Source organism: Psittacula echo (assembly GCF_963264785.1).
Source record: "Psittacula echo genome assembly, chromosome: 12".
In the NCBI taxonomy this organism is placed as follows: Eukaryota; Metazoa; Chordata; class Aves; order Psittaciformes; family Psittacidae; genus Psittacula; species Psittacula echo.
In genome coordinates this window covers 4,121,977-4,147,541 of record NC_137747.1, presented here as the reverse complement: position 1 = coordinate 4,147,541, position 25,565 = coordinate 4,121,977, and the positions used below count along the sequence as shown (strand labels likewise).

Below are 25,565 nucleotides of genomic sequence, written 5' to 3'. Positions count from 1 at the left end.
TAGATTTACAAAGTCTACACTTGTGGTCTCTACTTGTACTTACTGGTTTTTTTAATGAGACTTTAAATACTTATTTAATTTACACCTTGCATGGTCTTGGGCTATGTTGTTTAGTTCTTGTTTACTTGACAGTATTTGTTTTAAGGTCCAGCACTTGAATTGTATGAAAGTTAAATTGGTAATGAATGTGAAGGTTGTATTCTATTTTCTCTTCCACTTCTCAGGTACCGCCATGAATTTAAGTCAAATGAATTATGGACAGAGATCAAACTTGTCCTCGACGGCTTTGCTTTGCCCTTGACAAATCTCTTTAAGGTATTTCTTGTTGAGTCATTTCTAAAACACTTAAAGTTTTGAAATGCTTATTGTGAATGCTGTAAAACGAAAACTTAGGAATAATTGCTTTGAAACTTTAATGGCGTTCGAACTAAAGGGGAGGAAAAGGATCTCTATTTTCTGGTTTAAAAAAGGAATAAAGTTACATGACTTTTCAGTGCACTTGCCAATGTGGTTTGTGTGTATTACATGACTGAATCTTATGTCTTTTTCCAGGCAACTATTGAACTTTGCAGCACACATGCAAATGATGCTAGTGCTTTGAAGGTTCTCTTTTCTTCCCTCATTCTAATTGCGAAGCTGTTCTACAGTTTAAATTTTCAGGTGAATCTCCTTGTTCTTCTGATAGTTCTAATTTGATCTCGTGAAGCTGTTATGCTCTTATTTATAGGATCAATTTGAGGCAGCTCTTAAGGCCATGCTTTATCACAAAAATAATAGTTGACAGTCTGCATCATTGCTGGAGTAAAAGCACAATAAGGATTGGGTTAGTTAACATACTAGCTTGTCCCTGTCTAAAGAGTTCAAGGAGTCTAAGCTGGTGTTGTAGCAAGGAGGTGTTGTCCAGGTAGTTCTCAGAGTATGAGCTGTGAAAGAAGTCAAATGCCTGAGTTTGTACTCGCTGTCCTCCTTAATACACATATGTCTACTGACGTGAACTCAGGCATGTACATGAAAGTCAGTTAAAAGCTAGTAGCTTTGTAGCACTGTAACAGTGAGTAATTCTGGTAGCAGCTTGGGTTTTTCTGTTTTGAAACTGGATGTTAGTTTCTAACATTATTAAATAAATGCACTGTATAAAAAATGTTAAAAAGCTACTTTGAGGTGACATATACTTTTAGCATCTCAACGTGAACATGAGTCTGTGAAGTGCCTTGATTGCTTGGGCTTTTTTTCCATATTGGGCAAAAGAGCAAGCTGGAATTAAAAGGGAGGCTTGTGCTTTCTTGTTCTGAGAGTAAGAAGCAATAATGTTCTTTCTTTACAAAGCTGTAGGCTGTATAGGGTGTGAGCAACTAGTTTATTTGGAAAAACTATTCGGAAGTCTGTATCTGGAGGGATTTCATTTGGGAGGAGGAGGGAGAAGTGTTTTGTTTTGCAGACTGTTTTCCACACTTTGTGGTCCCTCATTAGATTATAAGGTGGATACATACTACTTACAATGTAGGTATGTTATCTAAGTAATGCAATCAGAAATTAAAATCTAGATTTATGCTTTTCCTTCACAGGATCTTCCTGAGTTTTTTGAAGATAACATGGAAACATGGATGACAAATTTTCACAGTCTCTTAACTTTAGATAATAAACTTTTGCAGACTGATGTAAGTATGGCATAAACCTCCTGGTTTGCATCTGTGTAGTGCAGAGGGAGAACTTAGGTCTAACTCTGAACAACGCAATGTTTCCTTTGCTGGGTAAACAAAGGAATAGAACGATAATAAGGAGATGGGGTTTAAGAGGACTTGCATTGTCTAAATTTGAGGTCCAGTTCTTGGAGCTGTATCTCAGTTACAGGTATACCCAGCTGTGTATGGAAAGCAAATTACAGATATTCATCAATGAGTAGATTCTTTAAGGGACTTCTGCTGAAGTAACTTGATCTTTAGAGTCAGAGTGCTCAGGTTTTCTGTATCTTTCAGGTGTTTCAATGCACTATGTTTTAGAAAACAGGGTATCTTAACTTGAAACAGTTGAACATAGAAGGCATGACATCCTTAAGTACTTTGTTTTGGCATTTTGTCTAGTTATAAGAAATAGTAATTTTACATGTGAAAGATGATACCAATTCATCAAAGCTCAAATGAATTTTGTGCAAGCTTTCTCCATTTTAAATGTCTTTGAGATGCAGTACAATAGTTTGCCACGTGGTGGAGACAAATCAAATCTATAAGTTTCTTTACGTAAGGAGGCATGTTAAGTGTGTTCTGTGCTAGAGTTTCACGGTTGTTTCAGTCTAACGCTGCTGCTGAGAGAAGCTTCATTGCTCTTTTCTCTTGTGTCTGTGGGCTATTTCCCAGCACGGACATTTATGCAGCTGTGTGCTGAACTGAGTCAGGAAGTGATAGGCATTGAAACTAAAAAGTGGAGACAGAACTGGGGTGGTGGTTGGTTGGTTGGGGTTTTGTTTGTTTTAATTCCAGCTCAGTTTACCAATTCACTTTGCTTTTTGGTTCCATGACCATCTGTGCTGGTATGGGGAATGGGACTACTTTTACAACTACTCCCTTTTGAACTAGCGAGATACAATGTCTTCTAAGCATATTGGTTTCAGTGCCTTCTGTTGTCTTTTTTTGCTATTAGATTTGTAAATTAATTTCATGCCAGACTGTATCAGGTCTAAGTGATTTAAAGTGCATAGTACTCTCATTAGAAATGTAGGTATGATTTATAACTTGCAGTGCAGTTCCAGTATACTTCAGCAAAATACTGTAATTGAAGGGACGTGAGAGGGATTTCTTTCACCTATTGAGAACAAGCTAAAATAATAGTGTAAATATTTCCTTCAAATATGTCTATACTTTTATGTAGTGTTGAAATTTGGATGTTTTAAGTTGTTAGTTTTGTTTTATGTGAGGATGAAGAGGAAGCTGGATTACTGGAGCTCTTGAAATCACAAATTTGTGATAATGCTGCTCTATATGCTCAAAAATACGATGAAGAATTCCAGCCCTACCTGCCACGTTTTGTGACAGCAATCTGGAATCTGTTAGTCACAACGGGCCAGGAAGTGAAATATGATTTGGTAAGTTGTTGTAAACTGATTTTGTTAAGTCTAATAGTGAATTATAAGTTGGTCAGACATGCTAAAACTGTATGTTCTGTTTGTGTTGTTCCAGCTGGTTAGTAATGCAATCCAGTTTCTGGCCTCTGTTTGTGAGAGACCCCATTATAAGCATTTGTTTGAAGACCAGAATACATTGACAAGCATCTGTGAAAAAGTTATTGTTCCCAATATGGAATTTAGAGGTAACTCTTTGAGACTTAAGTTTTCAAAGACACAATAGTATCTAACTGTAATTATGATATGTTGCTTTGCTGGACTAAGAACTGAGGACTACCTCTTGTGTACTTTAGTACTAGATTCAAAACCAAGTTTCTGTAACTTATTGCTGTCCTAAGTAGAATTGTGTGAATATATCTAGTAATTTTTTTGTCTTACTTTTCAATGTGAGATGCTAGTATAGGAAATGTAGGTTGTGTACCACTAATAACTTTTCATGCTTAACGTTTGTATCAAGAAGTATAAATAGGTATGGATATTAAGCGTACTAAATTGTAACATCTATTTATCCAACTTTGGATGGGGTCACATTGATCTTAATATATAAAATGCAGTGAAAATATATTGTAGTGATAGAAACTTCCCTCTTTCTTAAGTCTGTGAGCCAGGAAGCGTCTTTAAATACACTTTAGTGTTGAATATGGCTTACCTCTGTTTATCTGTGCTTTTCCCAATTTTTAAATCTGAAATGAGTCAGCTCAGGAGTATGAAAGACTAACTTGTGAGGCAGCAGCAAGCTGAACAGGCTAGTCTGGATACCTCTGATTTATTTGTATTAGTGTTATAGAAAAGTACTTGGAAGAAATAGCAAGTTGATGGTAATCCACCTTTACCATCATAAAAAAACACTAGAGACTTCAGTATTTAAATCTCTGCATTTTATATTTTCATATATATATATATATATATAAATCTCTGCATTTTATATTTTCAGCGGCTGATGAAGAAGCATTTGAAGATAATTCTGAAGAATATATAAGAAGGGATTTGGAAGGATCTGGTAATCCACAGATTTGTACTAAGAATACTTGGTCTTTAAATATAGCTCTGAAGAGTTGAAACAATTTACTGAAGTTGTTATAATTGATTTTTTTTTTTAAATTGGGAAGGTTCCCCCCACCTCCTCCAAGAGATTTTATCCAGGTTTTGATCAAGTCTGCTGTCACGATTTCCCATCGCAGTGTCTTTTTGCTTTGAACAATGTTCCTATAGGGTTTTTTCCTTAATTGGATTGGTATGTCTCCTGCACTGCACACGTTCTCATTTCAGCAAATATAGCCTGTAAGTCAACACGGAATAGTAGCCACAGTTGTGTATTTAGTTCCTATGCATAGAGTTTTAAATAACATGGAGAGACTGTGCCTGTATTTAGTAGTCTGTCATGTTTAACTGAAATTCTGACTGGTGTTGCATGCAAATCTGTGATCAAGCCAGCTGGACACCAGCCAGCCCTTGTACACAGGCTCTGTGTTCAAACCAATACAGTAACCACCCTGAAAGCACACTGCTGTGCTAAGAGAGCTACTTGATTTTCTGAATGTAGCTGTCTGGGCTTCAGCCAGGTCAGAGCACGGTCTGTGTGACAGTTCTGGATATGCTGTTCTGTGCTGCTCATGGTTTGCTGAGCAACACTTTTACATTAATAATCTTAAAAATAGATTCTTAAATCTATTAAGATGAATAGATATATGCATGCAGGATTAGCTACATTTTGGGTATTTGTGAAGCTTTTATTTGTCAGCTACTTCTGCTTTTAAGAAAATCGAGGCAAGAAATATTCGTGTTCTTCAGAGATAAATTTAGAAATGTCCTCTGTTGCACTTAAATTGACTTGCTTTATTTTCCTTCTCTCCCTTCGGTTAGTACACTGTAGTAAAGGCCATCTGACTTTTTTTTTTTTTAAGGCATTTTCACAGATTTTTCTTTTTCTTTTCAAAAATGCACTGCTTCAGTGTAGTGGGCCAGCAAAAGGCACCACTCAGCAGCTTGCTCATTCCCCACCCTGCTGCTCTGGGATGGGGGAGAGAATAGGAATAGTAGAAGTGAGAAGACTCCTGGATAGAAATTAAGACAGTTTAAGTAGAAGAAAGAGGAAGAAATGACAAGGGGGGGTGAGGAAGTCAGTGACTTGCTGCCTCCTACAAGTAGGCTGATGCCCATCCTGCCCCTGAGCAATGGCTACCTCCCCAAAACCATCCCCACTCAGTTTTTATTGCTGAGCATGGTGTTGTTACATGGCATGGAATAACCCTTTGGTCAGTTTGGATCAGCTGTCCCGGTTGTGTCCCCTTCAGACTGCTTGCCCTCCCCCAGCCTACTTGCTGGGAAGGCAGAGCAGGGAAACAGGGAAAGCCTTGACACTGTGCAAGCACCCTGTAGCAACAGCCAAAACACTGGGGTGTTATCAACAGTTTTAGTTGCCAGTACAAAACACAGCACCATATGGGCTGCTATGAAGAAAATTTAACTCCATCCCAACCAGACCCAGTACATTCTGGTGCAAATTGTCAAGATTAAAAGCCTGGCCCTGCATACCTGCAGAAACATTCTTTAGAGGGCAGTCAAACCTGTGAACACACAGGCAGTATTGGTGGGTGTCCATTCCTCTCTTTGTTGTACAAATAGTCCCTGTTATGATAGTCTTTTTAGTAAAAGATTTTAAAATGTGTTGTTATGTATCAGTGTGGAGGAGTGCAATAATTAACATATGGTCTGGCTGTAGTTTGAGAATCTGTATATTGTGTGTTATGTCCAGTACTATGAAAAGCTGTACACTTTCTTATAGCCCAAGACTCTTTGGTTCTCATGCAGATATTGACACCAGGCGCAGAGCAGCTTGTGATCTGGTCAGAGGCTTGTGCAGATTTTTTGAAGGACCTGTGACAGGGATTTTTTCTGGCTATGTTAATTCTATGCTGCAAGAATACGCAAAGAATCCATCTGTCAACTGGAAGCACAAAGATGCAGCTATTTACCTGGTTACGTCTTTGGCATCCAAAGCTCAAACACAGAAGGTACTTGCACATTCTATTCATTTTAATCTGTATTCATTCAAATATTACAGTATGCATGAGGACTGTGATTCGTTTTATGCTGCTTCAGAATGCCAGTAACTGTGTTTCTAGTAGTTTAATGTTGATGAGACTGAAAGTTCCCTGTTATATAATCCTGTTACAGTTGTTGATTTGTTGGTGTCTGATCTTCAGATAGATTGGGCAAAGTCAACAACCATTTGTGGCCATTTGGTGGGTCATACTAGCATGTATGAAGCAGCTATACAGTGCAACACAATTAGCTTGGGTCCAGAACCTCTGAAGTTTTAAATGGCACTGAGCCAGAGTTTGCAAGCCGTGGAAGGCTAAATTTAGCTTTACAGGAGATGATCAGAAGTGTTAAGCAGACTAGAAGGAAAGTGACTCTTACAGTTCTTGTCATTATGTTTCCTGTTATTTGACTGTTTATGATTTGGAACTGGCATGTGAATTATAATGATGGCTGGAAATGGATCTCATTATTTGTTTGGGAGAAAGTAACTAATTGGTTCGATACATTGAAAAGCCACACCTGAGCTGAACTGTATTTGGAAACAGTATCATTGTATCAAATGTCTCAGGGCAAATCTTAATACAACAGTTAGTCATGGAACTATAGAATGGTTTGGGTTGGAAGGGACCTTAAAGCTCATCCAGTTCCAACCCCTTGCCATGGGCAGGGACACCTTCCACTTGAGCAGGTTGCTCCAAGCCCTGTGCAACCTGGCCTTGAACACTGCCAGGGATGGGGCAGCCACAGCTTCTCTGGGCACCCTGTGCCAGCGCCTCAGCACCCTCACCGGGAAGAACTTCCTGATACCTAATCTAAATCTCCCCTCTGTCAGGTTAAAACCATTCCCTCTTTTCCTGTCCCTACAAGCCCTTGTAAAAAGGCCCTCTCCAGGTTTCTCATCAACTCCTTTAAGCACTGGAAGCTGCTCTAAGGTCTCCTCTGGAGCCTTCTCTTCTCCAGGCTGAACCAGCCTGGCTCTCTCAGCCTGGCTCCAGAGCAGATAATCAAATAATACCAAATAAAATAAAGTTTTAAAATGTTATTACAGTTCAAATCTCAGTGGCTTTACAAGACAGCTTTGTGACAAACCTAGTAAAACATGTTACGTGGCATCGTTACGCAGTTTTGCTGAAGTTTATCAGTCTTTTCCTGGAACTCGTATTATGAACCACTGCACGGCAGTTGCTAGTAATAGTGCTGTGTACTGGGAACCGGAGTCTTCCAGCAATTAGTAAACTGATGGCTTGTACATCTTTCATTTTCTGTGCTGTTTAGTGGCAAACATGGGATAACATCACTTAGAACACTTGATTGATAAATATCCATCTGAAAACCCTGTTTTAAAAATCAGTTGCATTTTCTGCAAGAGAAAAACTAAGTTGTCCTTATTTTGCGGCTGTAATTCAGAATTGGAGTTGGACTCCTAAACTTTCCCTTGTTAAAAGGCCTATCATAAGAAGGAGTGTCAAGTTAATAAGATGCTGATATTTTCTATCTAAAATTTTGGTTGATTATTACTATGCTATATGCTGCTATTCCTCAATTCAGAGTTGATAACCTTGAACCTCAGTAGCACTACAGCTGAAACCTAGACACTAAAAACATTAAGAAAAAGAAATTGGGTGGCTCTCTGTCATAAATGCAGTTTGAACAAGCTCATCACGTGCATGCACACTTTAGATTACTTTTCCTATTCTTTTTTATGTGTTTTTAATAAAACTAGCTGAATGTCAACATGTAAAACCAGAGTTGGTTTGTTTTTTGCTTTTTTAGCATGGAATAACACAAGCCAACGAACTTGTAAATCTGACAGAATTCTTTGTGAATCACATTCAACCTGACTTAAAGTCTGCAAGTGGTAAGTCTGTGTTAATTTTGGTACGGAATTTTTTATGATACAGCTATAATCTTGACAGTGACCATTGTTTCTTGAAGCTCAAGAACTCCTATCTCAGCATAATCTGAGACAGAAGGCTGTGTCACCTGGCACACAGAAGCAATTCAAATTTGTTTGGCCAGCAGTGAATGAGTTTTCAAACAAAGGTGGATTGCCACATGCTATCTTCAAGATCAGAGCATGCACGCCCATGGTTGCTATTAGCTACATGTTTGAACTAATTGAATCAAAGTGGTTTGATTTCTGTATTTGAGACTATGGCAAACTCCTGTGCTATATAAATCCCTTAATATCAGCCCATATTGACGAGCTTATGGATGTCTAAATTTAAGCCACATGATTTATTTTATGCCTCAGCAATTATCTTATATTTGGAATGTAGTGGGTTGTCTTGGAATATGTAACTGGAGGCTAAAATGGGAGCCAGAAGGGGAAATGTCATGTGAAAGTGTTGGACTGTACACTTACTGGTACTAGGGCATGATTTCTACCTAAAGCTGATACTTTTGTCAAACAGTGCCCATACAGAAATGCTGAAACTAAGCAATGTAGAAAAACACTGTGTGTATTACTTTTTCAGGGAAAAATCATGCCTTAATGTCACCTCTATATATAGTGTAGGTTCAGTAGGCACATATATATGAAAAGTATTAACACAGTTCTCGTATTTTTCTTCTGCAGTGAATGAATTCCCTGTGCTAAAAGCAGATGGTATCAAATATATCATGATTTTTAGAAACCAAGTAAGTTTCTCCTTTACTCTTATGATAAAAACATACCGTAGTTTGTTACTTTATACTTGCCAAGCCTGATTTATCTTACTTGGCCATATGTTAACTCAACAGGTGTTTCATAGTCATATATAACACTTCAAGCTGCATTTTTAGTTTTGAAAGTGAATGATACTGTTATAAATATCCAATTAACATGTAGTCTGTATGCTATCCATATGCTGTGAGAGCACTGAAAATCTTATCTTAGCATGCTTAGTTCCGTGACACTCAGACTTTTCCAAGTGGATGTTAGTCTAAATATACTTGATTGCTCGTATCATTGCAGTAGTTGTTAAACAGAGTACAGCAACTTTGTGCTTTTCTGATTTGTGAGATGCAGTAAGAAAATGTAACTTTAAATGGTAGATTACCTTTATTCATCTCCTATGAAATATCTGTAGTTGGTTGGGTTTCTTTTAAGCTTGGTATTTTTTTTAATTGCCTGTTACAGTAAAATGGAAAAAGAAATATACATTTGGAATATATGCATTTACTGTTGAACAAATGTAACATTAATGTTCTGGGGAAGTACACAGACAGTGACAGAAATAAGTACCTCTTGGTTGTTAAGGTGCAATTTAGCAACTGGAGGAGCCTTCTAAGATTTCTTCCTTTGCCAAGCTTTCAGTTCGTAGCTGATGAGCTCAGTGTGGTTATGCTCTAGTGTTCAACCATCTGTAGTTTTATGTAACATATGTATAATTTGTTGCTATATTTTTGTAGGTACCTAAAGAACAACTGTTGGTATCTATTCCTCTCTTAATCAACCACCTTCAAGCAGAAAGTATTGTGGTCCATACTTATGCAGCCCATGCTCTTGAAAGACTGTTTACCATGAGGGGGACAAATAATACTACCCTGTAAGTTTTCAAGTAGAAATAAGTTCACTGCTACACAGGTTTTGTCCATAAGAACAGAGAAATATTCACAGGGGATCTGTTATTTCTTAGTATTACAATTTTGTAAAATGCTTGAAGTTTGTGAATATCTTTCATCATTAAAGAGATGTGTTTTACTTAACAGCATTACAGCTGCAGAAATGGCACCATTTGTGGAAGTGCTATTAACAAACCTTTTTAAAGCGCTAACGCTTCCTGGTTCATCTGAAAATGAATACATTATGAAAGGTAAATGCTTTGTGGTCTGCAATATAAGAGTAGCTTTTGTTAGCTTGAGGTCAAGGCTTATAGTTACAGGCTGCTGAGATTTTTTCTTTGAAAAACTTAATTTATACAAACATGCTAAAGAGTTTTGTGCAGTCTACAGTTGTTTACCAGCCTGTATTAAGTCATCTTTGACTGAATTTATGGTACCAAGGTGAAACACTAAACATAACAGTGTTGTGGCAAATTATTTCTCAAATGGTATTCTCTGTAGTCAGGACAGCTACCTGAGCAGCGTCAGTAGGAGATCCAAGTGAGTTATGGCTAATAGTATGCCAAGATTTGATACTTGGCCAAGATAAATGATGGTCTGTGCAAAGTCGGTTAATCTTCTGTGCTCTGTCTGTAGAATGGGGATAATGAGGTTTTGCTTTATCCTTTGTCATGGTTATAGATTGATTGTTCTTGCAGCAAGTGCTCTTTTTTATTGTACCTAATTCCTTGGGATTCGATTTAATAGCAAAAGGGAAAGGATTTAGGCATATGATGGATGGTAGAAGTGTATGTTTGTCTTCAGAAGATAATACTGTCGATTTATTTGCAGCCATCATGAGGAGTTTTTCTCTGCTGCAGGAAACAATAATTCCATACATCCCTTCTGTCATCACACAGCTCACACAGAAACTGCTGGCTGTCAGTAAGGTAAAGAAACAGGCTGAGCAAAATGTTCACTTTTTAACTTTTAGCACAGTCTTTCGAAACACTTATGTGTATGTTGTTATTTGTGTTCTCTTAGAATGCTGTTTGATATTTTCTGGCTAAAATAAGTTAAAACAGCCTTCCAATGAAGTACTTTCTTCCTTCTGGGGCGTACTTTCAAATCATTCTTCCCTTGCTCTCATCTGAAATTTGGAAACAGCATATGAAATCCTTTGCATATGAAATCTAGCATGAATGTTTGCTCATGCAAAGGCCACCATTACAATGATCTGTCACTCTCACAGCTCCTTTTTCCTTTGTCCATGAAGCTTCTGAGCTGAATATTAAATTTAGGTGCTGAAATGTGGCATTAAATTAAATAAATTGCCTTCCTACTTTTGGTGGGTAAAATTCTTTTCGTTTTTTGTTCAGACTGGACTCATAGTCTTCAATGTTGATGTTAGGGAATGCTTTAGAATATCAACTATCCAAAACCCTTCTACTATGTACAGATTAAACCTCACTGTAGTATGTAAGAAGTGTTCAACAAAGGTTTGATTAGACACAGGAGTGAGAAATAACTTTTCAGGTTTTGTGTTGTGATACTTCAAGTGCTTGCCAGTTTATATTGAGCTTCTGACAAACGCTTGGTGTCTTTAAAATATTTATAAAACACACCCTTGCTGTGTGCTGTAAAGGTTTTTGTTTGCTTTTATGCAATTAATTTCATTAGCATATTAATCAGTCATAAGTATTCTTATTCCTAATTGCTAACTTAGAATTCAGTTGAAATAAAAAATATGTCTTGTGAAATAAGTGACTTGGCTGCAAGTTTGGGTTGATTTCTCTTTATAACTTGTTTTTAGAATCCAAGCAAACCTCACTTTAACCATTACATGTTTGAGTCAATATGTTTGTCAATACGGATAACATGCAAAGCAAACCCTGATGCAGTTGGAAGCTTTGAAGAGGCTTTGTTTATGGTGTTCACTGAGATACTACAGAATGATGTGCAAGGTAAATTAAAATCAGTAAGTGCTTGTACTCTCTCTCTGCTATAACTGATTGCTATGATTTACCTCATGGCAGATTTTCTGTAACACAGGAAATTCAAGTGAGAACACAGCATGTTCACAGCCACTTCTAGGAAGCATCTGGGTTGTTCCGTAGGGTACCTCAACTGTATTAACTTCTTAAAGCAGACTACTTTAAAAATACTTAACAATCACTGCTCTCAAACTTTTTATTATTCTTAATTATATTGCCTTATTTCTAGTAGTTTGTTTTCCATGTTCTGCTGAAACATTAGCAAATAGAGGAAATAGAAATTGTAAATATACAATGCTTGCAAATTTAGGGAATGTTTATAATTGGGAAGTGATACATTTCTCCAGGGTTTTATTTGTTGAAATCTTTGTGTTAATATCATAAAACTGTAGGTTCAATCAATAGACCTGTGGTTCCCAGGAATTGACAGTGACCATATTTGCTGAATTTGTAAATGTCGTCGTTTCTTTTCCAGAGTTCATTCCATACGTGTTTCAAGTGATGTCCCTACTTCTAGAAATGCATAAAAATGAAATCCCAACATCCTATATGGCATTATTTCCTCATCTACTTCAGCCAGTATTATGGGAAAGGACAGGAAACATTCCTCCTTTGGTCCGACTCCTGCAGGCTTATTTAGAGCGGGGTGCCAATACAATAGCAAGTGCTGCTGCTGACAAAATTGTAAGTTGGACTGATTTAGTCACATGTTGATTTAAGATTTAAAATTATGAGGACCTATTTCCTTTAGTGACTAGCTGGATTTGTGCAGAATTTGTGCTTGTACTTTAAATGAATGGTGCATACATGGAAATACAAAACCTACTATGCGTGCAGGCGTTATGTGGATGAGGTAAATCCTGGACTGTCGTGCTTTTGCCAAGTAAGATGTAATATTCCTGCACATAGTTTTTACAAGCAGATAGGTTTCCACAGTTATCTCATTTGCCTCATGTTGAACTGTGTATCAGGAAAGCTTGCAGAGGTTCTGTTCAGAACAGTCTTGAGTGAGTGAAGAGGAGCCAAAATGTTGGAAGATCTGAGGATTAGTGAATTCAGTGGGAGATTTATTCTGCATACTTCTGTTATTTCTGTTGCATGATCTGCTATAGTCAGACTTGATTAGACCATGCCACTGATGAAGCAGACATGTATATTCAAATTGGCTTTGGTGTTCATTTGATCAAGGTTAATCTTAATGCTGAAAGCAACATCACTTGGTCCTGATAAAAATCTGTCTCCCATGTCCTTAACTGCAGAAACAAAATCCTGGTTTAGGCTATGAAAGCTTTTGCCTTGGTGAATGCCTTAGATGGCAAAGGCCAACTTTCTGATAGGTCACATATGAAGACCTGTTGCATAGAGTTTTATATTTGCTTTGTTTACAGCCTGGATTGTTAGGTGTGTTCCAGAAATTGATTGCCTCTAAAGCTAATGACCATCAAGGATTCTATCTTCTAAACAGTATCATAGAGCACATGCCTCCGTAAGTATGAGTTGAAATTACACTGAAAACTAATTTCTGCAGAGTTTAATATATGGTATGTTTGTACGCTTCATGGGTAATGTTTAACAACTGAAAAATGGCACATCAGTAAAATAGATTTGTTCCATTGTATACATGTTTTCTGTGAAGTGACATTAGTAAAATCTTAGTTTGAATTGAATAACTATTCTTTTAAATTTCCAGTGAATCAGTTGACCAGTACAGGAAGCAGATCTTCATTCTACTATTCCAAAGACTTCAAAATTCCAAAACAACAAAATTTATTAAAAGTAAGTTCCTTGCTATATGAAAAGCTTCAGCAGTTTAGAACATGCAGCTGTACTCAAGAAGTATCCTGTCGTGTCCCGTGACTATGTAGATGGAGGGATACTAGTGACTCCTAACATCAGTGACTTGGTTCAGCTTCCTTCTGTAATGAAGGGTGGCATATAGGGCTGTTGCCACAGCAGGTGACACTTATTTCATGAAAACTGAAGGAATAGAACTAAAATATGGGAAAAGACTTCTGTTTTCCTTTTAACTTTCTTACTCTGTGGTATCATCAATTTTCTGATAGTGTTTCCATTTTAATCTTCCACTAATACCAGCAAATTCTCACACAACAGTCATATAGTCGTATTGACCACACTTCCTTTTGTTATGTATAGTTGTGTGCTATTACTCTTAAATACTTTATCCATTTGTGTCATCCTACCTTAATATTACTTAAGTTATGGTAAGGTTTTATGTTAAGCTAGCAAAGCTGTGATGAGTGATTGAAATACATATACTGGTTATTCCAGCTCTAACAAGAAAACTATTGTCATACTGATTAATGTGATGATACTATCACTACACAAATTAAACAATGTCTATTACTTAATCCTATTACTTAATGCCACCTGACAGCAGCAAGAATGACAGGATTGCTTTTAATGGTCTTCCACAAACAGAATTTAAGTGGTGCTATTAATGCATTGTGTCTGTGCTCTGGTACAAAGGCCAAGCAAAGCGATTCACAACTGATCTGAAAAATTGCATTGCATTATGTTTCTGGCTGGAAGTGTTGAAGAGTTCTTTTGGTCAAAATTGTAAATGGCTTTCATAATGCTTTATAATGGCTCTAAGGGGAAAAAAGACTGAATCTTCACTTAGTTGTCTTGCTGTATGTGAAAAGATCAACAGTTTTTAGGCAGGTTTCAAGGTAGCAAGTTAATGTCCTTCACTGAAACCAAACATTTCTAAAGACTGCCGTTTCTGTCCCCTTGAAAAACTTAAGTGTATTTTGCTGCTTACTCTAAAGCTGTTCTTTCGCTTTTATGTTGAGTTTTAATTTGACCTTTCTCTTGTTACAGGTTTCCTAGTCTTCATTAACTTATACTGCATAAAATACGGGGCATTGGCTCTGCAGGAGATATTTGATGGCATACAGCCAAAGTTAGTATGAGTATCTTTTTAATTCAAGTCTGCTGTGTAATTTTTATCTGTTAAAGTAGGAAATGGTTCTCCGATAAAATTGCAAACTGTGTGTTGCTGATTTGACTGACAAAATGCTGCTTTAGTGTGGTTGTCTTGCAGTGTTTCTTTCTGATTTGCTGCCCATAGATCCTCGTTAATAGTTCAAGATATTAATCTCCTAAGCAAGTTACAAAAAGCAGAGTTGTGGCTCTATTCCTTTCCCTTTGTGAAAAGTTTCTGTGCTCAAATTCCTGCTAGGCATCCCCACTGCCATGGGGCAGCATCTTAACACATGATCTGGTTTTCCCTTTTCCCTAGGGATTCATATTGTTTCTGGTTTTCTTTTTCGCCATAAGACTGATAAGACTTTGTAATACTTTTTCTTTTGATGTCACCATAGGATGTTTGGAATGGTTTTGGATAAAATTATAATTCCTGAAATCCAGAAAGTTTCTGGGCAAGTTGAAAAGAAAATCTGTGCTGTTGGCATTACAAAAATACTAACAGAATGCCCTGCTATGATGGACACCGAGTACACCAAGCTGTGGTATGTAGAGCACTTCTTCAGGTTCTGTTAGTTGAGGCTATTTGAGGTTTTGAAAATGGAAGGTAGCATCAAAATAAGCTGCACTGTGATGTCTTCACCCCTGCTATTGTTCTGAGGCTGAGTCTCAGGCTTTTCATGCTGCTTCCTGTTCTACTGGTCAAGAGACCTGACAGCGGGACAGCAGGATCTTAGCTTGAAAGTAGAATTTTGGGGAAAGCTCTCTGGAAATACTGTGTGGCTGTCTGGGATGTGAGGCAGCCTGAATTTAGTGACAGTAATTGCATCCCTGAACTGGAACTTTATTTTTTAATGTACTAAGAGAAAAGATATAATCTGGAAAGTAATTTTTTAGGTATCCTTTGTGACAGTTGAACCTGATAAATAAATACATTGTTCCTGCTTTCAATAGGAGCCTACATTATGCCTGTAAAATACACAGATTCACAATTCTTCTAGCTTAGCTTACAATTTCTTTAGCTAAGCAAGTACCTGCAAGGGCTAAATTGTAATGGGTTCAAAGTAATTTGAACATTCTTGTAAAATACTCTCTGTCCTAATGTATTTTAAGCACTCTAATTTTATCCTCCCCTCTTTCAATGAAGGACTCCTTTGCTGCAGGCCCTCATTGGCCTCTTTGAACTGCCTGAGGATGACACTATCCCTGATGAAGAGCATTTCATTGACATTGAAGATACTCCAGGATATCAGACTGCATTCTCTCAGCTAGCCTTTGCTGGAAAAAAAGAACACGATCCTGTAGGTCAAATGGTGAACAATCCTAGAATCCATCTGGCACAGTCTCTTCACAAACTGTCTACAGCGTGCCCCGGCAGGGTAGGTGACTTCTATACATGCACGCTAATGCTGAATTTTACAGAGAAAAAATGTCTTTTTGATAATGGGTTTCTCTTGCTGATGCTTGATAATCACCAAAAGGAAGTACATCGTAACCAGAATGCAAGGTATTGCTCTCTCTTACTCTGTACAGGAATATAGCTTCTGTAAGGTTTTTTCCCTAGTAACCTTAGGCCATATTTTCACATTACCTAATCTAGCAATGAGCTTAAGTATGCCATTTCTTAAATGAAAATTGGTCCACTTTTACGTAAGTAAGATTTCTCTCCAGTTCATTACTTAGGAAATTTTGGGCAGCTCGCATTCAGTTAAACCATTTCAGTTTGCAGTTAACTGTTATAACCAGAGGCATCTTTGTTTTGTTCAAGATTTTGGTAAGTAAAGACTGCCAGAGAGATCTGACGTTTGCTTGATCCAAATACCTGCTTTAATAACTGAAGGTTTTCTTTACTCTTCGTTTGGATTTGATTCAGCTAAGTAGTACATAAAACTGTCAGCATCAGGAATTGTAACTTCAGCAACTGCTTTCACAGTGAAAAACTGCTGCTCTCAGAATGTCGCTTGACTTCATACCGTATGTTGACACACTGATTAACAGGCTGTAGCAGTAGTTTAATGTATATGCACATTGACACTTCTGCTCTGTCGTATGTTTTAAGGTTCCATCAATGCTGAGTACTAGTCTGAATGCAGAAGCGTTGCAGTATCTCCAAGGATACCTCCAAGCCGCAAGTGTGACACTGCTCTGAGTTGCATATATTCCACAAGCAAGATCAAAAGCGGTTTTGTTATACAGAAGGTTGACACTGACTTTTTTTATAGCAGAGCTCAGACATAATGAAAAATGCTACTTGAAAATGTATTGCAGAATCCATCTTGTACAAGACAAATGTGGCTTTAAGCTGAAATGGAAAGAATGTGGTGGTTTGTGTACTCATAGATAAAAGGTGGCTAACTTTCATTCCCAGTTTAATTTTGAAGGGAATAGTCATAGCGGTTTGTTATGGGATTTGTTTGCAATCTGCATCTGCAGTGTTTGGATAACATTTTGCAATGTATGGAGAGCACTGGCTGTAGAAACTCACTTTGGTCACTAAAATTCCTTTTCATTTTGATGTTGTCATTTGTATTTCTTTTGTCTTTCCTTAAACTTTATCTAAATTGTGAATAAATAAGAAGTACTTGTTTAAAATGCCTGTCACTGTGCGCTTACTGTTTCAGAAGAATGTAGTTGGTTTAAAAAGATAGGCTAATGTTTTAAACTTAGGATAGAATATAAGACAGTGGGACTGTGGGGATTTTCCTCAATCTGTTAAGTAATAGTTTAAATACATTGTAGGATCATATGGAGCAAATCTTAAACTTTGGCAGAAGATCCAAAGCTATTATCACTCTTGATATTCACCAACAGGTGCACCCCTTCTCCTTTGAACAGGATATGTCAGTGGAGTGCAGTAAAAGCAAGTAATACACCCTCTTAGAGTGGATATCAGTCTCCAGGTGGATTTTTGGTGATGTATTAAAGCAGTGATCTTAGAGTTAAGTTTAACTTAGATGTTCTCCCTGCCTCCTCATAAATATATGGATTAGCTTTGGTAGCCTTGAATTCTAAAGGCACCAGTTTACCTTGTAGTTTCAGCTATTTAAGTGACTAAATGCCTGAGCCTTACTGTGTTCTCATGTGGCCTGGGCAGCAAGCTACTAGACCACACAGGCTTTTAGAGCACTGGTACTGCAGGAGTATAAATAGATCTAATTACAGAGACTGGAAAACTCTGAAGTCTCGGAGTTAATGTGATATTAAGCCATGTCCTATGTGACAGATTTTAGTTACTGGTCTGCAGAAATGCTGCAGATGGCTTCAATCAGGACTGGTTTTCTGTAGTTAAAATGCCTGTTGAAGCCGGGCCTTCTAGCAAGAATATTACTGAAATTACTGAGGGTGAAAACATAGGGCAGAATCAAGTGTTCTTTCTTAGTATCTGTGGCTGCCATGTGAGAGCACACGCTGGCCATTTCTCCTTATATATAAGAAATTAGTTGCTTGTTAGACAATGGATTTAAACTACTAAGTGCCTAATTACGGATTGAATGAGTCAGTGTCAACAGGTTTTCTTTAATCTGATCTGTCATGCAGTGTAAGACCCTCTTTGTTCCTAGGTATGAAATGAAAGCAGTTCTCAAGAGTGAAATAATACAGTGGTGATCAGAAAAGCATCTGCCTTAATGCTGATGGGAGAGACTGTGATGTGTGTTACAAGTTTGCCAAAGCGCCTTGTGGAATGAATTTCAATAGACAGGCTGAAACCACGTGAGATGTGTGACGTTTGCAAGGAACTGAATGCCTACCTCCAATGTCAGTGTTAATTGAGCTGTGGTCATTCAAAACCTGCAAGCTGAAAGGATACTCAGAAATCTGCTCTGCAGCTCTGTCTTCTTCCTTGGATAATAGGGAGAACAATTCTACAGAGACCTTGCAGACCTCGTTTTCCTGTCAGCCTCAAAGAACCAGAATTAAATTGGTACTGGTGGTCCTGTAACAGTGCTGTGACATGCTACCCTTGCATCTCTTCAAGCAGGCAGCCTATTATGCATGTGTGCTAGACAACCTTGCGCTGAAATGAGTTCTTCAGCATGATGCAATATCAAGGGGTTTGTATTAGACCATTTTAGTTCTGCAGTTCTAAGCAAGATTTCTTTAGGGGTCAGGTTGCTGAGATACGCAAGTTAACAGATGTTTCTTATCTTACCAGTACCAACATAGCTGGAACTGGACAGGATTTACAGCAACAAGCCAGAACCTTTTTGAAAGGCAGCCAGAGAAAAATTGGCTCTTCTGAATGGAAACATATTGGTGAATCTCCATGTTCACGATCTTGCACTTCTGCAACGTGTGACTTTTTGTTGTTGGACAGACATTCCGTGTGAGTAAGTGCCTAAGTGACTTCAGATCAACAAATACCAGTGCATACTTGTCCTTTAGTTCGCTCAGAGTAACTTAGACTTTGCGGACGTGGCTGTGGCACCGTTAGTGGCATGTTATTTAGTCCTGACGTGTTCTGCACATTTCATAAAGCATGCAGGTGTTTCTACAGAGTACTGACCCTTACAGGGAAATGAAATTTTCAAGTGTAGTGCAGACAAGCAGGTGTATCTCTGCTTCATGATACAGGTAAATGGTATTGGCAGTGCCCTCATCTTTGTTTAGGTGGAGACCTTACTGCTGCTTCTGACACCTCCCGTTCTGAAGATTCAGAAGGCAACACAAAGTTCCAACTACATTGATCTGTTAATTTCAATGGGAACAGATGCAAGTAATGTCTTAACCGTGTTTTTGCAGATTGTTGAGCTTCTGTAGGCCACCCTTCAGTGTATTCCTTGTTAAACAGTTGGGCAAATGCCAGTTGCTTTAGAAAGCTTAAGCTAGAAACAACCTGGTGTCAGTGGATCTTCTGAGGACTTGGGAGCATTGAATTCAATGTTAACCTGAGATGATCTTCTGAAACTCTTCTGAAAATAAGCAGCCAATTCTCCCTTGTAACTCTAATAGCAGATAATTCAGATGCAAGGGGAATAAGATTACTTGCTTCTTTTTGAGTATGAAATGGGCAAAGGGACACCTGTTGTGGGATCTTCTGACACCACAGAACTCTATAATCTGCTGTCCTTTTCTGGAGCCTGCTGACTGCCTTCTTGTTGTCAGCTTCTTTATAACGTCCTCAGGCTTTTGTAGCAGAAGAAATACCTTACTATTGGTTTAAGGTGGGGGGAAGATGGTCACCACCACCCTCAAGACCAATCATATTCTTGTTTTCTTGGGTTATAATTGGGCCATTATATGACAGCAGTGGCAGCACATACTGAAGCAGTTCTATTTTCCTGTTTCTTCATACAAATACGTGCTAAGATGGGGGTCATCCTCTCAGTGAGTCAGACATCTCATTCTGAAAACTCTCCGAGGAGGCCAAAGCACCCTCTTTCAGCTGACTTCTGCTTTCAGAAACCTTGATCTTCTTTAGGCTCTGCTATTGGGCTGCACGTCTTTGATTGTGGTGTGTACATCTGTACTCATTCCATCACCTTTCCAACAGGAACAGCCTTCCTGAGAGCTGTAATATTGTCAAGAAGTGAGGGTAGGCCAGATTGAAGCTGTCAGAGCATGTCTGTACTGTAACCAGCACGAGTTAACCATAAGGCATCATGTGAGATTCTGGCTGGTCACAGCAATCTTTGTTTACAGTTCGTTCAGTTACACCTTCCTCTGACGTTCACCCATTCTTGTACAGCAAAGGGTTGTCATTCCCTTTGTCAGTCCCAACCCTGCACACTTCAAACTGTCAAAAATGCTGGTGAATCACTTGGAAAACATTTTGACAAGACTATGGAAGAAGGTTGGAGCGTGGGATCTGTGCACCTGCATGAGCTTGGATAACAAAACCAGCTTGGCTGTAGCAGTATGGGGATGTCAGCATCCAGCTGTATTTGGAGGAGTAAATTGTTTCACCTGACGAACAGAGCTGCCTCTGCCAGACTGCGCGCAGTGCTGCATGGAAAGCTAGTTTGGATGTAGCTACACCCCGTGCTCCACGATGGCTGGTACTTCTCTTGTGCCAAAGCTCCCCAGTGTCAAACCTTGACATTGTCTTAGAACAGCCTAATCCTTCATAGGAACAGCAGGATTGCTCAATACCTGTTACCTGTGTTGCTGATTCCATCAATAAACTAAAGCTGAGAAGAATCATACATGTGCTTTTAGCCCTCAGCAGAAGTATCACCAAAGCATCTCCTGTTTCAGGTGTTTGCTTTTAGAATCGTGCAGTTGTGAACTGACAGAGACATGCTCCAGGCATGAGTTCTCTCTGAAAGTTCAAATCCACATCTAACCTTACCAGCCCTCACAGTAGGATAAATGCTTTGTTTTCCCTTTGCTTTCTGCCTTTACTTATTTAAATGAAATCATTATTGCCTTTAATATAATTTAGAGGAAATCTGAGGTGTTCCTGGGGAATGTGGGCTGTAACAGCAGGTACCAGCTGGTACACATTAAGGCTCAGTTCTTCATTGACAGCTAGTTGCAAAATGACTACAGGCTTAAAACTTGCCAATAATCTAATTCACATGAGGTCAAAGCTTATGCTGGACTGGCAGTGTTGTATTCAAGATGAGCATAAAAGAAAATGCTTTAATAATAAAGTAATAAATCTTAATAGAAGGTAAAAGATACTTTGTTACAAGTGAGTAATGTGTCAGAAAAGCAAAATAAAGGGGGTTTAGCACAGCTAGTTCTTATATTTAGCTTCCTAGTAAAAAGTTGTCATGTTCAAAAGCTGTGAAGAGAAATTCACACTGGTTTTGTGCCTGATATAGGGATATTTTGAAATAAGTATTTAACAAAGAAATTGTATTAATAACAAAGAGCAGATTTCTACATGAACAGCTGAAAAGAGTGTAATTGCAGACTGCGGCGTAAAAGACAATGGAAGTCCCAAATATTTTACTAATTATTAGCTAGAAATAAGTCTCTGTCCTTGTTTAAGCTGCTGCATAACGAGTGGAAGAGTCTTTTGTAACATTTTTGAATAACTAATAATCATACACGTAATAGAGGAGCAGATATCCTTCAAATGAAAGGGCAAATGTGGTGGGTATTTGAGGTTCTATTGCAGGTGTTCCTTGGACTTCTGAATTCCATATGTGTCTGTTTAAATTATGTTCAATTTTGTAATCTGGCTGCAGGTGCGTTTTTATCCCAATCCTGTGGATTTTCCACTAACCCAGAAGCTCCAGAGAACGTAAACCTGAAGTTTTATTGTAACTCAATCTGGGAACAGAAAGTGAGCTTTGTACTTCCCTGTCTCCATTGAACTTTCCGCACAAAACCTGCACCAATGTTTCTGTTACAGACAACGTGAAGCTGTTACAGGAACTGTTACACAACAGTTGAAGTTGCATTTCCTTCTGAAATATAACTGTTGCTGGCTTGGAATACTTAAAAGCATCAAACAGCACATAATTGTTATGCAACAAACCACACAAACATATGAATAGGTGTTTAAATGTGATATGGGTTATATATCTATATACTTATATACTGGAGAATGTCCTCTAAATGCTCTACTGTCAATTGAATTTAAGTGTATGATGTATTTTCTTTATGGTATCTTTGGAATCCATATCAGTGTTAAGTACAGAAGTGGATATGGAGCTTTAGGTGTATTGGGTTTTATTTCTGATTTGGTTTGCTGAAACGTTGTCTGTGATTCTCTGCACTGACTGGAGGCTTTTGTGTTTTCTGTAGAATTAAGTTCCATGTGTTGGGTCAGTAAAAGTGGGCTGAAGTCCACTTTGTTTTGCTGAACAATGCCAGAAATTACCGACGTGCAGTTTAATGATGCCATAGGGTTTAAATGCACCCTTGTGACTTCAAATGTATTTTTACCTATTAAGAAAGATAAAGTATTTCTAAACCAAAACGTTCTCATAGTATCTTTTTCTGACAGAAGGGACTGAGCTATTCCAGCACATTGGGGGACTGGTGAATGCTGCACTGTGATTTTGGTCTGCTGCTTTGCAGTAAAGCAGTTGTATTGCTTTAAGAAACCATACAGGGAAAGTGTCGTCTTTAATACACTGAATGCTTTTTAACGTTAAAACAATTAATGATGCCATTTATTTAAATCTTGTAGGGCATTCCCATTGTTACAGTGACCCACGAAGGGAAACTTCCCACTGTGTCAGAGGTGATCAGGGCAGCTGCATGCTACTGTTAATGTAGTTTTCAGTTTTCTCTCAAGAGCTGTGGTGTCTGAAGCAACGTAACGGCATTTAAAGGCTCATTTTGTACAGCAAGTCTACAAGTATTAGGAATTACATGCTGGAACTTTTGCTTTCCTAATGTAAAATACACATTTATATCTTGGCTTTGACTCAGCTGATGTCCTCAGATTCACTCCAGGCACTGACTTCGAGTCCAGCAGGAACAATCCCATGGTTGAGGTGGTGGCATTTGTTGGGGGACTTCGGGAAACGGGGGGTAGATGCAGGGGCGGCAAACTAAAGCTGTGCACAGGGTCTAAGCAACCAGCGTTAGCTTTCACGTACGTACACTCTTTAGATTCAAACGCAGGGCTTGAAGTTGAGCATTCACTTAAAAACCCCACTCTCTGCAGCCGTTCGCCATTAACTCATACGGACACGGCTCCCCCGGCGTTGAACCTGAGCGCTCCTGTGCTGCCCGCTGGGCGCCTTCGCCCTCCGCCTTTCCCCTCTCCTCATCCCGCTCCCGGGGACCCAGCCCCGTTCTGCGCTCCCCTCGCTTCGGACCTTTCCCACGAACGCAGCGCTGCCCCCAGGACGCGGGTGTTTCACCAGAACGCGCCTCTGCTTTATCCGAGCACAGCCGAGGCGCACTGAGCAGCTCCGCGCCTCGCACCGCGGCCCCACCGCCCTCCCCTTGCCCCGAACCGGGCTTCGCTCCGGCCGCCCCTGCTGCAGGGCCCGCGGAGAAACCGCGGGTGCCGGGGCCCTGCCCCAGCCTCAGTCCCAGCCCCCTCGCGCCTCCATGTTGCGGGGCAGGCCGGCGCCGCGCGGGGCACGCCGGGAGCTGTAGTCCCCCCGCCCCCTGCCGGGCTGCGGTTCTTTCCCAGGCACGCCGGGACCTGTAGTCGCCGCGAGGGAGGCGGAGCTGCCAGCCGGCCCCTGCGCCCATTGGCTGAGAGCGCAAGGAGGGCGGTGCCCGCGGGGGCTCGGCAGCGCTCGATTGGCTATTCGCCTGCCCAGCCTCCCCGCAGCGGTGCCGTCACTTCCTCCCCGGCCGGAGCTGGCCCCGCTCATTCTCTTTAGTGTTTGCCCTGTGCCCGCCGCCTCCCTCCGCTGCCGCGGTCGCCCCCGGCCCCCCCCCCGGACCCGGCCCATGGACTGAGCCGCCCGCTGGCCCGCACCACCCGCCGGCCCGGGAGCCGCAGCCCAGGCAGCCAGGTGAGGGGGGGAGGCGGCCCGGGCTCCCCCCCCGGCGCCGAGGCGGCGGGGCGGGGGGTGGCGGCGGCGGGGCCTAGCGGGGGCCGAGCGGAGCCGGCGGGGCTATGGGGAGGGGGCAGCCCCCGCGGCGGGAGACCTGCCCGTGCGCTCCCCTCCGCCCCTCCCGCCGCCGCTACCGCCCCGCCCGGGGCTTTGCCCATCTCCGGGGGGGTGGTGGCGGGGCAGCCCCCGGCCCTGTCCCCTCCGCCCGGCAGGGCCCGGCGTGGGGGAGCGCCCGGCACGGGGGGAGCGGGTCAGGTCGCGGCGGGCGAGCCGCGGGGCCGGCCCCGTTGAGCCTCGATGGGGCCGCTGGTGGGGGCAGCGCGGGTCCCCGCCCGCCATTCGAGTCCGAGAGGCCGCGGCGGCCCCGGCCCCTGGGGCGAGTGGAGGGGGCGGCAGGTGGCAGGGCCGGCCCCAGCGAGCAGGGTGACGGCGGCGGGGCTGGGCCCCCCGGCTCTGTGGGACGGGGCAGGGGCTGTACCCGGTGCCCCGGGCAGGTGATGCCGGCAGTCCTGCTCTGCCCTGTGCGCCCGTTTCAGCTCGGAGGGTGACAGAGGCGGCTCCGGCCCCGCAGGAGCAGGGGTTGGTGCCCGCAGAGCTGGGTCAGGCTCTCTGAACCCTGTGAGAAGGTGGCTGCAGCCGTCCCACTTCTCCAGGCTGCCCGGAGCGGGTGACAAGTCCCAGGCTGCGGAGTCTCGGGGCACATGATTTTGGTAGCAAAACTCCCGCGACTGAGCTGTCTTGACTGTTCCGATGAGAGGTGTAGGTACGGTGACAACAGCAGGAGACACCCCCACCCTGCACAGCTTACCGTGCAAACACTGAGACAGCTGGCATTAGCAGCCTTAGCTCGCTTTCTGAACACTGGCATCATCCCACTTTCTCCTTGTTGCCCACTGGGTTCGGCAGCCATTGCTGCGCAGGGCTCACTTTTCACTGGTTTTTGAGCACAACACGAGTTTTTCAGGAGATGGAGCAGCAACAAGTTCCTTTTAAATCTTTCCACTGCTGCTGCCTGTCTTAGAGGTGATAGAGGGATTGGTGCGGTTGGGTTATCCATGTAGGTGATACTACAGCCAGTTCTCTGATTTATTCATCGGTTTAAGGCAAACCTGGGAGGAGCATCATTTGGAATGTAAATGAAGGCTAGGTGTATATATAGCAGCGCAATAAAATATCTGAATGAAGTCCTTTGTCTGCTTTGGGAATAGTGGATTTATAAAGTCTTCCAACCAGACCATGCAAGTGTGCTCTGTTGTTCCTGTGCTCCAACTGCCCAAAAGGTATTTTTCTTTAATGCTGCTGACCATCAAACTTGAGCTTTAATGCTGCAGCTGTAGCTGTGAGGTAATGAAGTGATCTCTGGTTTATCTGCCGATCATCTCCTGTAGGTGACAAATCTGTATGGTCAGACTTAAAGAGATGAAAATTTAAAGGGCCAATGGGTTGAATGTTTTACTGTATTTTTGATTTCCTGATGTTGGCTCAGAATCCCACCTCAAAACTGTCCTTAAAGGATCC

The 25,565-nt window shown here is 40.9% G+C and overlaps 2 protein-coding genes across 16 annotated transcripts in view; both read left to right on the top strand.

The window, feature by feature from the left end:
* The window catches only part of CSE1L (chromosome segregation 1 like), a 29,655-nt gene extending 7,338 nt beyond the window's left edge, over positions 1-22,317 (top strand). Inside the window, exons 6-29 of one of the 3 annotated variants that reach the window (XR_013957862.1) lie at positions 225-315; positions 553-660; positions 1,566-1,658; positions 2,912-3,079; positions 3,174-3,303; positions 4,053-4,118; positions 5,930-6,132; positions 7,937-8,021; positions 8,742-8,803; positions 9,557-9,693; positions 9,857-9,960; positions 10,541-10,638; positions 11,502-11,652; positions 12,158-12,366; positions 13,071-13,168; positions 13,373-13,458; positions 14,524-14,605; positions 15,027-15,173; positions 15,776-16,007; positions 16,688-16,975; positions 17,440-17,528; positions 18,189-18,680; positions 18,782-18,952; positions 21,765-21,778. Coding sequence is in view for 1 of the 3 variants with exons in the window: in XM_080627763.1 (XP_080483889.1) it covers positions 225-315; positions 553-660; positions 1,566-1,658; positions 2,912-3,079; positions 3,174-3,303; positions 4,053-4,118; positions 5,930-6,132; positions 7,937-8,021; positions 8,742-8,803; positions 9,557-9,693; positions 9,857-9,960; positions 10,541-10,638; positions 11,502-11,652; positions 12,158-12,366; positions 13,071-13,168; positions 13,373-13,458; positions 14,524-14,605; positions 15,027-15,173; positions 15,776-16,007; positions 16,688-16,777 (2,440 nt within the window). In the remaining 2 variants the exon portion in view is untranslated. Of the gene's footprint in view, positions 1-224; positions 316-552; positions 661-1,565; positions 1,659-2,911; positions 3,080-3,173; positions 3,304-4,052; positions 4,119-5,929; positions 6,133-7,936; positions 8,022-8,741; positions 8,804-9,556; positions 9,694-9,856; positions 9,961-10,540; positions 10,639-11,501; positions 11,653-12,157; positions 12,367-13,070; positions 13,169-13,372; positions 13,459-14,523; positions 14,606-15,026; positions 15,174-15,775; positions 16,008-16,687; positions 17,539-18,188; positions 18,681-18,781 lie in introns of those variants that run through there. The other 2 variants (XR_013957861.1, XM_080627763.1) reach the window with 2 other exon arrangements.
* Positions 22,318-23,902: 1,585 nt separating this feature from the next.
* STAU1 (staufen double-stranded RNA binding protein 1) overlaps positions 23,903-25,565 on the top strand; it is a 33,167-nt gene continuing 31,504 nt past the window's right edge. For 12 of the 13 annotated variants that reach the window (XM_080628029.1, XM_080628028.1, XM_080628026.1 and 9 more), the window contains exon 1: positions 23,903-24,005. The gene's annotated coding sequence lies outside the window, so the exon portion shown is untranslated. The remainder of the gene's footprint in view (positions 24,006-25,565) is intronic. The other variant, XM_080628030.1, reaches the window with a different exon arrangement.